General features: G+C 37.6%; 6 protein-coding genes across 6 annotated transcripts; 5 read left to right on the plus strand and 1 right to left on the minus strand. All coding sequences in view use genetic code 12, as the record gives it.

The window, feature by feature from the left end:
• Nucleotides 1-44: 44 nt before the first annotated feature.
• On the plus strand, nucleotides 45-2153 carry KEX1 (Cell death protease; the record flags this gene model as incomplete). Its single annotated transcript, XM_001523164.1, has 1 exon — nucleotides 45-2153. The coding sequence occupies one exon, from the start codon at nucleotides 45-47 to the stop codon at nucleotides 2151-2153; it is 2109 nt and encodes a 702-aa protein (XP_001523214.2).
• A 408-nt stretch (nucleotides 2154-2561) lies between these two features.
• On the plus strand, nucleotides 2562-3455 carry yml6 (54S ribosomal protein yml6, mitochondrial; the record flags this gene model as incomplete). The annotated part of the gene is made up of 1 exon (XM_001523165.2): nucleotides 2562-3455. One exon carries the CDS (start codon nucleotides 2562-2564, stop codon nucleotides 3453-3455), a length of 894 nt encoding a protein of 297 aa, XP_001523215.2.
• A 547-nt stretch (nucleotides 3456-4002) lies between these two features.
• Nucleotides 4003-5036, plus strand: RPS18 (ribosomal 40S subunit protein S18B; the record flags this gene model as incomplete). The annotated part of the gene is made up of 2 exons (XM_001523166.1): nucleotides 4003-4049; nucleotides 4646-5036. 2 exons carry the CDS (start codon nucleotides 4003-4005, stop codon nucleotides 5034-5036), a joined length of 438 nt encoding a protein of 145 aa, XP_001523216.1.
• A 1459-nt stretch (nucleotides 5037-6495) lies between these two features.
• On the minus strand, nucleotides 6496-8049 carry YOX1 (Homeobox protein yox1; the record flags this gene model as incomplete). The annotated part of the gene is made up of 1 exon (XM_001523167.2): nucleotides 6496-8049. One exon carries the CDS (start codon nucleotides 8047-8049, stop codon nucleotides 6496-6498), a length of 1554 nt encoding a protein of 517 aa, XP_001523217.2.
• A 2945-nt stretch (nucleotides 8050-10994) lies between these two features.
• PPN1 (Endopolyphosphatase) lies at nucleotides 10995-13223 on the plus strand (the record flags this gene model as incomplete). The annotated part of the gene is made up of 1 exon (XM_001523168.2): nucleotides 10995-13223. The coding sequence occupies one exon, from the start codon at nucleotides 10995-10997 to the stop codon at nucleotides 13221-13223; it is 2229 nt and encodes a 742-aa protein (XP_001523218.2).
• Nucleotides 13224-13843: 620 nt separating this feature from the next.
• RPP0 (ribosomal protein P0 (A0) (L10E)) lies at nucleotides 13844-14788 on the plus strand (the record flags this gene model as incomplete). The annotated part of the gene is made up of 1 exon (XM_001523169.2): nucleotides 13844-14788. One exon carries the CDS (start codon nucleotides 13844-13846, stop codon nucleotides 14786-14788), a length of 945 nt encoding a protein of 314 aa, XP_001523219.2.
• Nucleotides 14789-14813: the final 25 nt, after the last annotated feature.

Consider the following 14813-nt stretch of genomic DNA (forward strand, 5'->3'; position numbering starts at 1 on the left):
AAATAAACAAAGTAGTGGACTGTGAGTAACATTTGTTTTGCAAAATGTTAATTTCATCCATCTATACTATATGCCTATTCATCATCACTTCAGTCCTAGCTATTCCACCAAAGGAAGGAAGTGATAGTGACCCGGCAAAGCAATACTTGGTGACGGATCTACCAGGGCTCCACGAAAATATTGACGATGATTTCAAGCCTATAATGTATGCTGGCCAAGTCGAGCTTTTTCCCGAAAACAATACAATGTACTTTTTCTGGAAGTTCACCGACCCCAAGAAATCAACCGACTCGGCATACTCCAAACGATCAATCTTTTGGCTTAATGGAGGACCAGGCTGCTCATCGATGGATGGCGCTTTACTTGAAACCGGGCCTTTTAGAATTAACCAAGATGAAAAAGTTGTTATGAATAATGGATCCTGGCACAAGGCCGGAGATGTGGTTTACGTTGACCAACCAGCTGGCACGGGATTCAGCTATACCGACCAAGGGAAATGGCTTCACGATTTGCCAGATATGGCTTTTTATTTTCTAAAGTTTATGGAGAAGTATTATGAGATTTACCCCGAGGAGATTGATAATGATATTTACTTTGCTGGCGAATCCTATGCCGGACAATATATCCCATACATTGCAGACGCCATCCTTAAAAGAAATGCAAAATTGGAAGAAGGACAAAAGAAATATAATTTGAAATCACTTTTGATTGGAAATGGCTGGGTGTCGCCAAATGAACAAAGCTTATCTTACTTGCCATTTTTCATTGAGAACAAATTGATCGACAAGGAAAATCCCAGATGGATGGAGTTACTTGGAGACCACGAGAAATGCCAACGAATAGTTGATGGTATTGACAGCAAATTCGACGACAAGGAATTGAACCCAGCTGAGTTGGACTCAAATTTGTGCGAGGGGATCTTGACGAAACTCTTATCGGCTACTGTAAACGGTGATGGTGCTGATGATGATCAAAGGTGCATTAATATGTACGATTTCACGTTGAGAGATTCGTGGCCTGGATGCGGAATAAACTGGCCTTTTGAACTTAAATACGTGACTCCTTTTTTGAGAAATGATGAAGTCAAGCATGATTTGAATTTAAGAGTGATGAAGACATGGCGTGAGTGTAGTGGTCGAGTAGGAAGAAATTTTAATGCTCAGCATTCATTCCCCTCGGTGCATTTGCTTCCTGATCTTTTGAAACAGGTTCCCATAATCTTGTTTAGTGGAATGAATGATATCATTTGCAATTCAAAGGGAACCTTGCAATATGTGCTGAAATTGAATTGGAATGGACGCAAAGGATTCGAAAATCCAGATGCTAAGCTTGACTGGATTCACGATGATAAGAAAGTTGGATATGTGATTCAGGAACGGAACTTGACATTTATCGATATTTACAACTCGAGCCATATGGTGCCATACGATTTGCCAGAGGTGTCGAGAGCTTTGTTGGAAATTGCAACTAATAATTATGATATTAGGGATGTTGACGAAACAAACCAAAACCTTGTAACTTATCCACTTGGTGTCCAAAAGAAGGGTAAGATTGAGGTAAATCCTCCATCTACGCCATCGTCCAATGATGATTCTACAACATCAGAAACCAGTGATTCGCAACCAGATACTGTGTCATCGGCTGGTACCTCAGCAGAAGCAGAAACAGAAACAGAGGCAGAACCTACTGTCAACAAAGTTGCGCGTTTGATCCAACTTGCAGTCATCCTCATTGTTATTTGGGGTCTTTACCTTCTCTATGCATCGTGGAGAGCCAGGCCATCTCCAATAATGAAGAAAAATGGAGGCAATGGGCGCAAGAAGAATGTGCAATGGGCAGATCAATTAAGTCGATTTGAAGAAGAAGCAGACGCGTCGCAACTGAAGGGATTTTTTGCAAAGACTATGGATAGATTTAGAACTACAGAAGGTCAAGGGTCGTATGCGAGAGCTCAGAGTGATGATTACATTGATGATATAGAATTGGGCGAAGGTATTGGCGAGACTCAACTTGATGATTTCATCATCGGAAGCGATGACGAGAGAGAAGGAGAGCTGGAGCAGCCCACTCACAAGAGTGGCAATATGGACACAGACACAAATAAAAACATGAAAAATAGCAGCAACGAGAGCAAGAACAAAAATACAGTATAGTTATAGTTTAGAAATAGATTTTTATTAATTACTAAGCAACCTTGCTATGTTTTGTTTAAGTTTCTTGTACTCAGTTTTTTTTTTACTTTTCTTTTTCTTTTCTTTTTCTTTTCCTTTTCCTTTTTTGGATTGTAGATCTAGTGGATAGTTGGGGTGATCGAATATTTGTATGTCTCTATATAGAATATTCTAAAGTATTTGTGCGTGCGTATGTAATCGCACAATGCATATTTATAATAGTCGCTACCAAAGCCTTTCGACCAAATAGGAATTAGTATTAAAAAAAATTCCAATGTCAAATCAGTTGGAGGAAATACCAACAAGAAGAGGTATACGAGCATTCCACCAATACTCAAAGGTAGAATCGTTGTAACTAGTTATACACATTAACTTTTCTGTTTTGTCAGTATGATGCTCCGTTCGATACGAAGATTGGCCACCATGGCACCTGAGGCTAGCACCATTGCTTCCGCCTCCGCAGCATCATCATCATCATCATCATTACCATTAACAACAACAACTACTACTACTACTACAACACCAATCAAATCATCTTCCGAACCTTCGCTTCATTTTGAACAACCACCAAGCTATACATTGGCGCAGCTTCGAGATTTTCCAAGTCTTGCCCCTCAATCTTTTATCCCACTTCCTACCTGGTTCTTCCGTACTGAGCAGCCTACACGTCGAGATCTTTTATGGAATGCTGTTGTTTACGAAGCAGATGCTGACCGTGTTGGTTCCAATTATGTTACATTAAAGAGTGACAAACCATACTCTGGTCGCAAGTTGCGTCCTCAAAAGGGTACTGGGCGTGCTCGTTTGGGAACTGGTAACTCGCCACATTTGGACAATGAAGTTAAAGCACATGCAATCAAGGGACCACATGACTGGAGCACGGATTTGAACAAGAAGCAATATGACCAAGCCATGCAAGTCGCATTAACCTCGCAATACAAGCAAGGAAACTTGTTTGTCACTCAGAATGAATGTCAATTCAAACAAAGCAATTTGGAAGTAGCACAAAGTTTTGTATCAACACACAGGCTTGAACAATTGTCGATGCTATTCATTACAGATGGAGAGAGGGAGAATTTGTCACAAAGCATGAGACAGTTTTTCATTAGCGACAAAAAGTTAGAAAACTTGTCAAAGCCAGAGAAAATAAAGGCATTGAGGAAATTAAAGGGCAGAGTGCTCTCCAAGGAAGAAGTGCAAGTGAGAGACATCTTGAAAGCGAATAGAGTCTTTGTGGAGAAGCCAGCAATGGAATGGCTTATCGCCAAATATGATGGTCAATGAAGTAATGAGATTGTAAATAGAGATATCTTTAATAGGAACAAATGTGTTTGAAGCGTGAAATGCTCCAGTAGTTTTATCTCTACATTCCCCGTGTCTTGTTCGCCAACCCTTACCAACCCTTGCCAACTTTTACACACATCACCTATCCTACTCTTATAAATATATAAATATATATATATATATTTGAACATTTGTATGTACGTATACATGTATGTCTATATCTATTTCTATCTCTATATCTTCCTTGTTGTTTACACTCATGCTGTACACTCAATTACTTACGTCTTTGCAGTGAAAGTACCTCTCGAGGGTATCACGTGATGTAAATAGGGCTATAAACTCGCTCTCGGCTACCTAACTTTGTCCTCTAGTACATGTGTGTGTGTATAATCTTTGTGTGTGTGTCTGTGTGTGTGCGCGCGATGTATGTACAGTTTTGCCAGGGAGAAAAAAACCAACGCCAAGTATAGGAAATTTTGAAAAAAAAAAGTCTACTTTTGGAGTTCTAAGAAAGACCTAGATACCATCAACAGACTATAGACCAAAGATGCCATTAGTTGTCCAAGAACAAGGTTCATTCCAACACATTTTACGGTATGTGGACTATCAAGCGCGATGAGGATTGAATGGAGACCATCGCAGCGAAAAGTGGACGAATATATCAAGTCAAGTGAAGGAGTAGCAAGATGAAAGCAGAGCAGGGCACAATTATCACTATTATTATCACGAGTAGCAGTAATGGCAATACCAGTACCAATACCAATAGCAGCAGAAGTAACAACGGCAACAACAATAGCATTACATTGTGAAGTACTTTTTCTACCATCAATAGAATCGAATATACAATTTTTTTGGAGCAAGAAGTCATTAGCATTAATAACTGAAGTTTTGCAAAAACTGGAAGGAAAAACATATAATGGAAATGAGTTCATTTTCACGATCCTTCTTTTCCATGATTACTACAAGAGAGTTTACACTACTATCAAACATGTGAACTGCTACTCAAGTGGTTTGGTAGTCAACAAAGCCTGATAAGTTTGCCAGTGGGAATAAAAATGTGCTACAAATCATCTACTAAGCTTTAACTTGTTTTTTTTCTATTCATTTACATTACTTTTCCATCTCCATGAATGAAATTTAATTTTACAATTTTTTTCAAAACAATTACTAACATAATCTTATTTTTATAGTTTGTTGAACACCAACATTGATGGTAGAATCAAGATCATGTACGCCTTGACCAAGATTAGAGGTGTCGGTAGAAGATACTCTAACTTGGTCTGTAAAAAGGCTGATGTTGACTTGAACAAGAGAGCCGGTGAATTGACCCAAGAAGAATTGGAGAGAATTGTCACCATTATGCAAAACCCAACCAACTATAAGATCCCAGCTTGGTTCTTGAACAGACAAAAGGACCAAGTCGACGGTAAAGACTACCACGTCCTTGCTAACAACTTGGAATCTAAATTGAGAGATGACTTGGAGAGATTGAAGAAGATCAGATCCCACAGAGGTATCAGACACTTCTGGGGATTGAAGGTTAGAGGTCAACACACCAAAACCACTTCTCGTGGTCGTTAAATTATTTAAATCTTTGTAGATACAAGTAATTTTCTTAAAGAAATCAATGAATTAAATAATTAAAGTTTTAAATTTTGTTACTATTTTTTATACAAAATTGTAGATATACAGAGGAGGAGTAGGAAAAGGAGGATGAGAAGGGGATGAATACAATACGAGGTAAGTACATAAATTGTTTTTATCTTGTATTTTTGAATAATTCATGTATTTCAATTTCGATTATAGAAATAATCGGATTTGACCTATTTAAGTAGAATGTTTTGCTTTCTGGTATTACTCTGGTCCTATTCTTCTGCTTTATTATTTTGATGTATCCTTTTGATTGATTAAAGAGATAGAGTAAAGATGGGTGTACAAGAATAGCTGTTAGGTATATTTTGATCCAAAGAGATTAAATAAGGAGGAGGAGGAGGAGAAGATGGAGATAAACGGTTATCTGAACACTTATTCAACTACGAAGATATCTTAGTGATCACTTGAGATTTACTTTACCGATATCAAGTCCCTTCTTGTTACAATTTGTATTATATTGTACTTCTTTCTGTACATTCTTCTTCGTCTTATTCAACTTTTAATATGCAAAGTATCCAGAGTGAAACAAACTCAAAAGATGCTACCAACTGTCTTGTAACACCAATTTACTTCCCAAATGTTTGGTTGTTTCTTTTGGCCAATTCTCTTGTTTGATAAACAGTGGCTCCAATAAGAGAATGCTCATGACCTTATTCATGAAGGTCTTTGGCTTATGATGGACATGCTTTTTCAGTGGTGGCAAACACCTTTTTCATTTGAGTCAATTATTACAGGTTTTTCTGTTTGGTATGTTTTTTTTTTGCATCAATTCCAATCAAAAAATTATTACTTTGACTACTTAACTCTCATCTTGTTTTCTTTACTATATATGACCCTAGTAATGCGTAATTTCTTACAGTCTTTGACTCTTGCTTGAGAGCCAACATCTCTTTTTACTCTACCATGAAAACCTGATAAAAAAAAAACCAACTTAAGATTGATGGTTGCATTAGATTCGTTTAAAGAAACAAAATTTGAGGAGAAGGGGAGGAAGAGGGTGGTCTGTGTGCTCTAGAGTGCTCTCTTTCTTTCTTACTTTCTTAGTCCAATAAAAATTGAAAGGGGTCTGCACGCTTATACACACACAAAAGGTAACGCTCATGATAGTTTGTTTTAGGTAAACACTTTTTTTGTGGCAAGATGCATCGCGACCTATTTTCATTATCTTTTTTTTTTCCTTTCCCGTTTCTTTTTAATACTTCATCGTGGTGTAAGTACTCCTTTTTGTATATTTTTTCTTTTAAGTTTTTATTACAAAACATCTTGTTAATTGTCAATGTAGAAATGAAAGTGTTCGTAAATTGAAACGTTACAAATTTATATACTTATTATACATTTAATAATACATTAGCTTTATAGTGAAGAATTGTCCCCCCTCTTTCTGTCTTTACATACGGTTGGTGATGTCGCCCAATACTTTTCTTTCTGAGCTCATCATCATTCCAAGACTTTCCATTCTCAATTTCTGGGTAACCTTGCTTCCTCCCAAGCTAGGCAACATATTTGAATTGGTTGAGTTTGAGTTTATGTTAGGTATCAACTTGAATGTCATTGTAGATGTAGTGTTGCCATTCAATGCAGTTGGTTGTTTCTTGTTTGTTTCAATCATGGCGCCATGTTGTAATTGTTGAGGTTCGTTAGCTTCGATTGTCACACTCAATGGTGTTGACGATGCTGCTTTTAGGAGCAGCTGTGGTACTGTGGTAATATGTGGTTTGCTAGGTGTTGATGAAACAATAGATGGTAATGATGTAGAAACGGTTGGGACTGACTCAATCGGTTGCTGTTGTTGTTGTTGTTGTTGCTGCTGTTGTTGTTGTTGCTGCTGCTGTTGCTGTTGTTGCTGTTGCTGTTGAGTGGCCAATTCCTCTTGTTGTTGTTGTACAGAGACATTGGTCATTGGCAATACCAATACTTCCTTTTCACAGCTGCTTTGTTTTCTAATACTCTGTCTCTTATTCTGAAACCATATTTGTACTGCTTTTTCAGTCATGTGCACCTTTTTGGCAATTTCTATACGTCTCATTTTGTTTGGTGTGGTTCCAATTTCAAATTCCTTGTTGAGCAAGTTGAGTTCGTGGGGTGAGGTTCTTCTTCTCTTGCGACGTGCTAGTGGTGCATTGTCTATAGCTGGTTCTTGTGAAGGGTAAGTAGCTGGCGAGTGAGAGATGAATGCATATGCTTTTTCTGATGTGGGTGAAGTTGTAGATTTCACAAGCACAGTCGACGCTGGTCTCACCGCTGAAGCTGATAATGATAAAGTTGATGTTGCTGCTTTGGATGTGTTTGTCATTGATTTGCTTTTGCGGAGTTCGAGTATACTTGTGTCCATTATAGATGAGTCGTCGATGCTGGAAGAGTTGTATGCTCTCTTGTTGGAATAAAACAGTGGGTGGTCTCCATTTGCAAATGATTGTGGTTGTGGTTGTGGTTGTTGTTGTGGTTGTTGTTGTTGGTATGGTAGTGGTAATGGTGGTGGTGATGGGTTCAACAGTAAGCTGGAGGTTGAGGATGCAAAGCTGCTTGGTTGTGAATGATAAGCAGAAGATGTGATTGGGAAACTGTGCAGGTGTTGTAGTGAGTAATATGGAGTAGATGCTATAATTGGTGTGCTTGAATATGACTCAATTGGTGATTGTTTCTTGTAAGGTGTAGCAGTTGGAAAAGTAGATACACTAGTGTTTGCACTAGTGTTTGTTGATGATGTTGGTGGAAGCATGGTTAATGGGTGATCTTTGTAGTGGTTTGATTGTGCTGAGGAAAGGATCGATGATAATGGTGGTAAGGTAACTTTCTGTTGAAATGCAGAAGCAGGTGTATGAGAAGTAGCATGAGCAGAAGCAGGTGTAGTATTAGACATTGTGGATGTGTTTGGTGTCATTGCCTGTTCTTTCATCTGAGTGAATGTGGGTAATTTGCTGGGTGTTTGTAATTGAAGCATGGTATGAGGCGAGGAAGGGAGGGGAGGGGGTTAAGAAAGTAATAATTTGTAAATGAGGGAAAGTTTTGAAGATAAGAGTCAACAGTTGGTGTGAACAAAACTATGCAATAAATAAACTTGTGAATGTAAATTTTTGAAATATATGAAGGAAAGGTACTAGAGTATATATATATATATATGTATACTGAAGAGAGCAAAAAAGGGTATGGGTGAATTGGGGTACAACAAACAAACAAACAAATAACCAAAATACGCGTTATATGATATTTGTTTGTTTGTGTTTACATAAAGAGAGAGAGAAAAAGAGAGAGACTAAAAAAGGGAAATACATTAATTATAAAGAGAATAGAATATTAGCTAATATAAAGTGCAGTTTGTCTGTGATGGAGATGTTCAATTAATGCATCCAATTTAATCGGTCATAAATAATATATACATATAAATATGTAAATCTGTTTTCCAATGTTGTGCTTTTGCATTGTTTGGTTGATTGACCACATTTTGCATTTGCTATTCTCCCAAATTTTTTCACATTTAATTTAAATTTCACGTTGGTATATATATGTAAATTATATATATAAAGAGCCAAAAAAAGGAGCACAGTGTTTACATTTGAGATGTTTTGTATTTTGTTTATTAAAAAAAAAAAAAGACGCGGTTTTCTTTAGGAACTAAAAGAGAGTTAGAGAGTCTTTGTGTCTATGTTTGTGTTTGTGTCAACTGAGGTAAACTACAGACACAGAAGTAGAAAATAACAAAGTGCAATTCTTCTTTTCTTCCTGTTTTTGGTTGGCAATCTCTGCATCTACTTCTTACCCTATTGCGAAGTGACAACAACAACAACAGCATTAACATCACCAACATCAACATCATCATTACCAACATAAAACAACACGTAGAGTTATTGCGGGGCCACACAAAGTTGGGAAAGGACAAAAAATAAAGAGAAAAAAAAGAAATAAAAAGGAGTTTCTTCAAACTAATCACAGCCACTATCAGGTACCCTCCCACAGAATTTACACGCGAATCATTTTTTATTAATTTCTCTGAATTACACTTCCTATTCAGGAGTATGCCCTTCCCCCACCCAAAGGAAAAAATAGAAGTAAAAACTTAGAAACTATAATTTAAAAAAAAGGTTTTTTTTAATACTATAAACCATCGTGTAAGTGTTTATCTTTCTTTCTAAGCGTCAAGATCATAGAAATTTGGATTATAGAATCTCTAACATCTTATTGAGATTTATCTCTAATTTTTAAGAGCAAAAACAAAAACAACAACAAAAACAAAAAAAACAAAAAAAGAAAAAGAGCTACAAATTGTCATTACAAATCTTGTAAAAAATAGGTTATGAGAGCTGGTATGGTAATAGTGATAGTAATAGTAAGGATAGTAATAATAGAATTTCGAAATTAGATTTGGAGTATGACACAATATTTGACTGGATAAAGAAAACAGAATCCAATATGTGCCCAGTGCAACAAAGCAGGAGAAAGACAGAGAGGCAAGGAGAGAGCACATAATTTATTTGTCTCTTTTTTACTTTTTGTACTTTTTGTACTATTTCCGTTTCCTGTTTTCCCTTCCTTTCATTGCCAATTTCTTTCCGCATATAGCAAATTACTTCTCTTTTGGGTAATAAAATTGAATGTCGCAACTGTATGTCGTAGAATTATATGATCCACTATGATCCACTACAATTTCTCCTATTTTAATTTTACAAGATTCTTGTTTCCTGTCATATTTTATATTTGCGACACAGGCTCTACTATACAAACTAACAAAACACAATAGCTTATATATATATATACATATTGTCGCATAGCACTGTCACAAGTGACAAGTGTACGACTGCTGAGCATCGGTTTGAGCTGGTAGCTCACCGATACCAGCGGTTTGAGTTCGTGACTTGATAGGCTATATTCCAACTAAGTGTAATTGTCAATGATCGCACCTATAAAGGTCTCAATGCTCATAAGTTAAGAGAGTAAATTGTCTCATACAAAGTCACTAGTAAGGAGAATCGTGAGAGTATACACTCTGCACAATCACCTAGTGATTTGTGTTCAATGTAGTTGACCGTATAAATTCTGTATTTAACCGATATTTCTATATAATAGTGATAAGTTAATTTTACCACTTCTCGTTCCTATTTATATAAACTCATCTTGTTTGAAGTTTCAAGTTTCCTATGTCGTGCAATATTTTCCAAATATTCACTTAGCGGAAACGAGGGCACAGAGCGTCCAGTGTGTGTCGCACTGTGACACATATATATAAAGCATGCTATCTTCTATTGTAGATCTTACTTAACAATATACATACATATATATATATATAACAATTAGAATAGAGGAAGCTTAAAATATTATCCACATAACCATTAGTGATGATGGATTAGATCTCTACTAAGATGATTTAGAGTTACTTGGCTAGACTATACTTTAAAGTTGACATTTAAAGAGACAATTATTCTAATTATATCATGACCTTACATTTTAATATTTACTTGATTATTCCTTTTACATTAACTCTCTTCTCCTATTTATCTCTCTAACTGAGCACATACAATACTAATTGTAGAAACGAGTAGGAAAACTAGTAAGAAAACTAGTAGGAAAACTAGTATGAGCGTGGACACGTGCTGCTCAGATGTATTGGTCGTGTATCCATACTAATAATACCCCCTGCAACCATAATCCCGGTTTCGAAATTAACCATTACCCTCCACTCTTTTTAACCCAGATGGTCATTTTGCATTGCAACACAATCTTTATATATATATATATATATATACAACCACACACACACAGAGACACATACACATACCTTACTTGCAAAATATACGATTATCTAGACCAGAGTTTGCAAAACTCTGCTCAATAGTCAACAAGTACTTTTTCTTTTTTTGACACATTTCCCTCTACTTGTTGTTATTGCACAGGATGCCGTTGCTACTAGAAAAAGAAGACCTGATTTACAACCCAAGCCATAAGTCCAACAGCAGGGTTTATGGAACCAATAGTGCAACTAAGGTGCAAACATACATCAAGGGCATATTCATACTGTTGATGGCAATAGCATCACTATTTGCTATAACAAAGTTTGATACAAGTACCAACACTAACACTAATATTAATACCAACACTAATATCAATATACAATTAACTGAACCGAGCCTAGCACAACAAAATGATCTCAAAAGATTGGGTCTTACCCCGAAAAAGTCCATCAAGTTAACCACACCAGAGAAAGGCGAACAAATTATTCATGGCCGATTTTTGCACATTACCGATATCCATCCCGACCCCTATTTCAAGATAGGCTCCTCCTTCGATGAGGCTTGCCATGGCTCAACCGGTGATGCACAGAAATACGGTAACGCCATTAGTGGTTGCGACTCATCAATGATTGCAATGAATGACACAATAAAATGGATAGCTGAGAATTTAAAAGACAAGATTGACTTTATTGTATGGACTGGAGACAATATACGCCATGACAATGATCGAAATTTCCCACGTACAGAACAAAACATCTTTGAAATGAATGAATTGGTGAGCAACTTGATGTACGAAACATTCAAGAAGAAAGACACACCAGAATTGGAAGTTGACCTTATCCCAAGCTTGGGGAACAATGACGTGTTTCCTCACAATTTGTTTAGTGTTGGACCAACATTGCAAACCAGAGAATTATTTCAGATATGGCAGAAATTTATTCCACAGGCCCAAATGCACGTCTTCAACCGTGGTGCATATTTCTTCAAAGAAGTCATTCCCGGAAAACTAGCAATCCTCTCAATAAACACCTTATACTGGTACCAACTGAACCCATTGGTTGACAACTGCGATGGCAAAAAAGAACCCGGATACAAACTCTTTGAGTGGTTGGGGTATGTCTTGAAAGAAATGAGAGCAAGAAAAATGAAAGTGTGGCTCACTGGCCATGTCCCACCAAATGAGAAAAATTATGATTTGACATGTTTAAGAAAATACGTGGTGTGGACCCACGAATTTCGCGATGTCATAATTGGTGGATTATACGGACACATGAACTTAGACCACATCATACCATTGGACAGCGTTGCCGCTTATAAATCTATAAAAGAAGACCAAGAAAAGAAGAAGAAGAAGAAGAACAAGAACCAGAAGAAGAACCAAGAGGGAAAGAATAAGTCAAAATCAACAGGTTTATTATCGTATTTCCAATCTGAAGATGCTGACGAATATGACGAATATAAGGACACAGCACCACTTGGCAAAACGCCGCTTTTTAAAGCACTCGATTCGAAATTCGATGATGGGTTTTTCAGAGTCCAAGGCGGCGTACCAGCGAACAAAGTTGCATATATGGAAACTCTTCGTGAATCACTATATGCAGAGGTGAAGGGCAAACGCAAATCGGGCAACTATGGTGAACGATACTCCATTGCCCACGTTGCAAGTTCAATAGTGCCAACATTTAACCCAGGATTGAGAGTTTGGGAATACAACATCACAGAACTTGCTAATGAACTCAAAACCATTAAATTTGAACCATGGGATAAATTTTTTTACGAGATTGAAACACTCATTGAAAAGCAAAGTTTATACGACTCCGAAGATGAAAGCAAGGAGGACAAATTCTCACTTTTCATGTCAGCCGAGAAGAAGCGCGACAAGACATTCCCGCTTCCTATGCCCAAAACGGCCAAGCTCGGCCCCGCATACATTCCACAAACATTTACACCTGAACGTTATGTCAATTACTATGCAGATTTGGAAGCAATCAACAAAGGCGACAAGCCGTTTGGATTTGAGATTGAATATATGACGGATGATGCAGATTACCAATTACCAGTGCTCACTGTTGATTCGTGGTTGAAACTCGCCAGGGATCTTGGCAAACCCATAAAAACGAAGCGCGAAGAACTTGACAATAACAGCAACAGCAACAGCAACAACAACAACAACAACAACAACAATGTTGATTACGATGATGATGATGACGAGAAGGAAGAAGAGAACGGAAAAGGAATACAAGAAGAAAATGAGGGACAAGTTGCTGCAAAAGGCGGTAAAGGCAAGAAAGGTGGGAAAGGTAGGAAACTGGATAAGTTGGAGGCTCTATGGAAAGTATATTTGAAAGATGCATTTGTAAGCTCTGATTATGAGCATAAAGGGCTAGGCTAAATATCAAAAATACATGTATAAATAAATGAAGAAAGTTAAAGCAAAAAAAAAAAAAGAAAGAATCATCGAAATGGAATTGGAGATAACCAATCTTATTAGTACTATGCTGAGAACTATGTTGCACAGACATGTCTTAGATCTAATGACTAGTATTACCACCACTACTAGCAACACTATCATAGATAACTAGCTAGTTGTTGCATTTCTCATATGACAATTAAAAGAGATAGGCGCTACCACAAGATCTAATTCATTTATGTCTCACCGAGTCACATGACCTGAGGGTTGAAAACTTTTTTTCTTCCTCTTCATACTAATTTTTCTCCTGTTTTTTTTTACCTTTTCTCTCTCTTTCTCTCTCTTTTTCTACACTTGAATTCTGCACAATATTATCTCTTACTATTTTCGCGCACACTAGATTCTCGTCCCCCCCCTCGCTTCGCACCTTCTCGCCAGTTGGTGAAAAATTGCAAAATCCTTCTTCCAATGCGCCTTATACTATTATAGCCTTTTTCTACCTGTTTCCTCTTTTCCTCTTTTCCTTTTTTTTTCTTTCTTGATACGTCATTGACATACCATTAAATTCCTATCGTCACAGTAATATAATCAAACAAGTCGAAATGGGTGGTACTAGAGACAAGAAAGTTCAATACTTCTCTAAATTGAGAGAATTGTTGGAAGAATACAAATCAATCTTCGTTGTTGGTGTTGACAATGTCTCCTCCCAACAAATGCACGAGATCAGAAAGGCTTTGAGAGACGATGCCGTTGTCTTGATGGGTAAGAACACTATGGTCAGAAGAGCCATCAGAGGTTTCCTTTCTGAATTGCCAGACTATGAAAAATTGTTGCCATTTGTTAAAGGTAACGTTGGTTTCATCTTCACCAACGGTGACTTGAAGACCATCAGAGACACCATCACCTCAAATGTTGTTGCTGCCCCAGCAAGAGCAGGTGCTGTTGCTCCAGCTGATGTCTGGATTCCAGCTGGTAACACCGGTATGGAACCAGGTAAGACCTCTTTCTTCCAAGCTTTGGGTGTTCCAACCAAGATTGCCAGAGGTACCATTGAAATTGTTTCAGATGTCAAGGTTGTTGAAAAGGACGCCAAGGTTGGTCCTTCCGAAGCTACCTTGTTGAACATGTTGAACATCTCGCCATTCACCTACGGTATGACTGTTGTTCAAGTTTACGACAATGGTCAAATCTTCCCATCATCTATCTTGGATATCACCGATGATGAATTGATTGGCCACTTTGTCAGCGCTATCAACACCATTGCCTCAATCTCATTGGCTGTCGGTTACCCAACCTTGCCATCAGTTGGTCACTCTTTGATCAACAACTACAAGAACGTCTTGGCTTTGTCTATTGCTACTGACTACACCTTTGAAGGTTCAGAAGCTATCAAGGACAGATTGGCTAACCCAGAGGCTTACGCTGCTGCTGCTCCAGCTGCTGGTGCCGCTGCTGCTGGTGCTTCCGAATCTGCTGCTGCTGAAGCTGCTCCAGAAGAAGAAGCTGAAGAATCCGACGACGACATGGGATTCGGTTTATTCGATTAAACTGAATAATCTTGTATGATTGTAT

The sequence above is a fragment of the Lodderomyces elongisporus genome, chromosome 7, assembly GCF_030384665.1.
Source record: "Lodderomyces elongisporus chromosome 7, complete sequence".
Lineage (NCBI taxonomy): Eukaryota > Fungi > Ascomycota > Pichiomycetes > Serinales > Debaryomycetaceae > Lodderomyces > Lodderomyces elongisporus.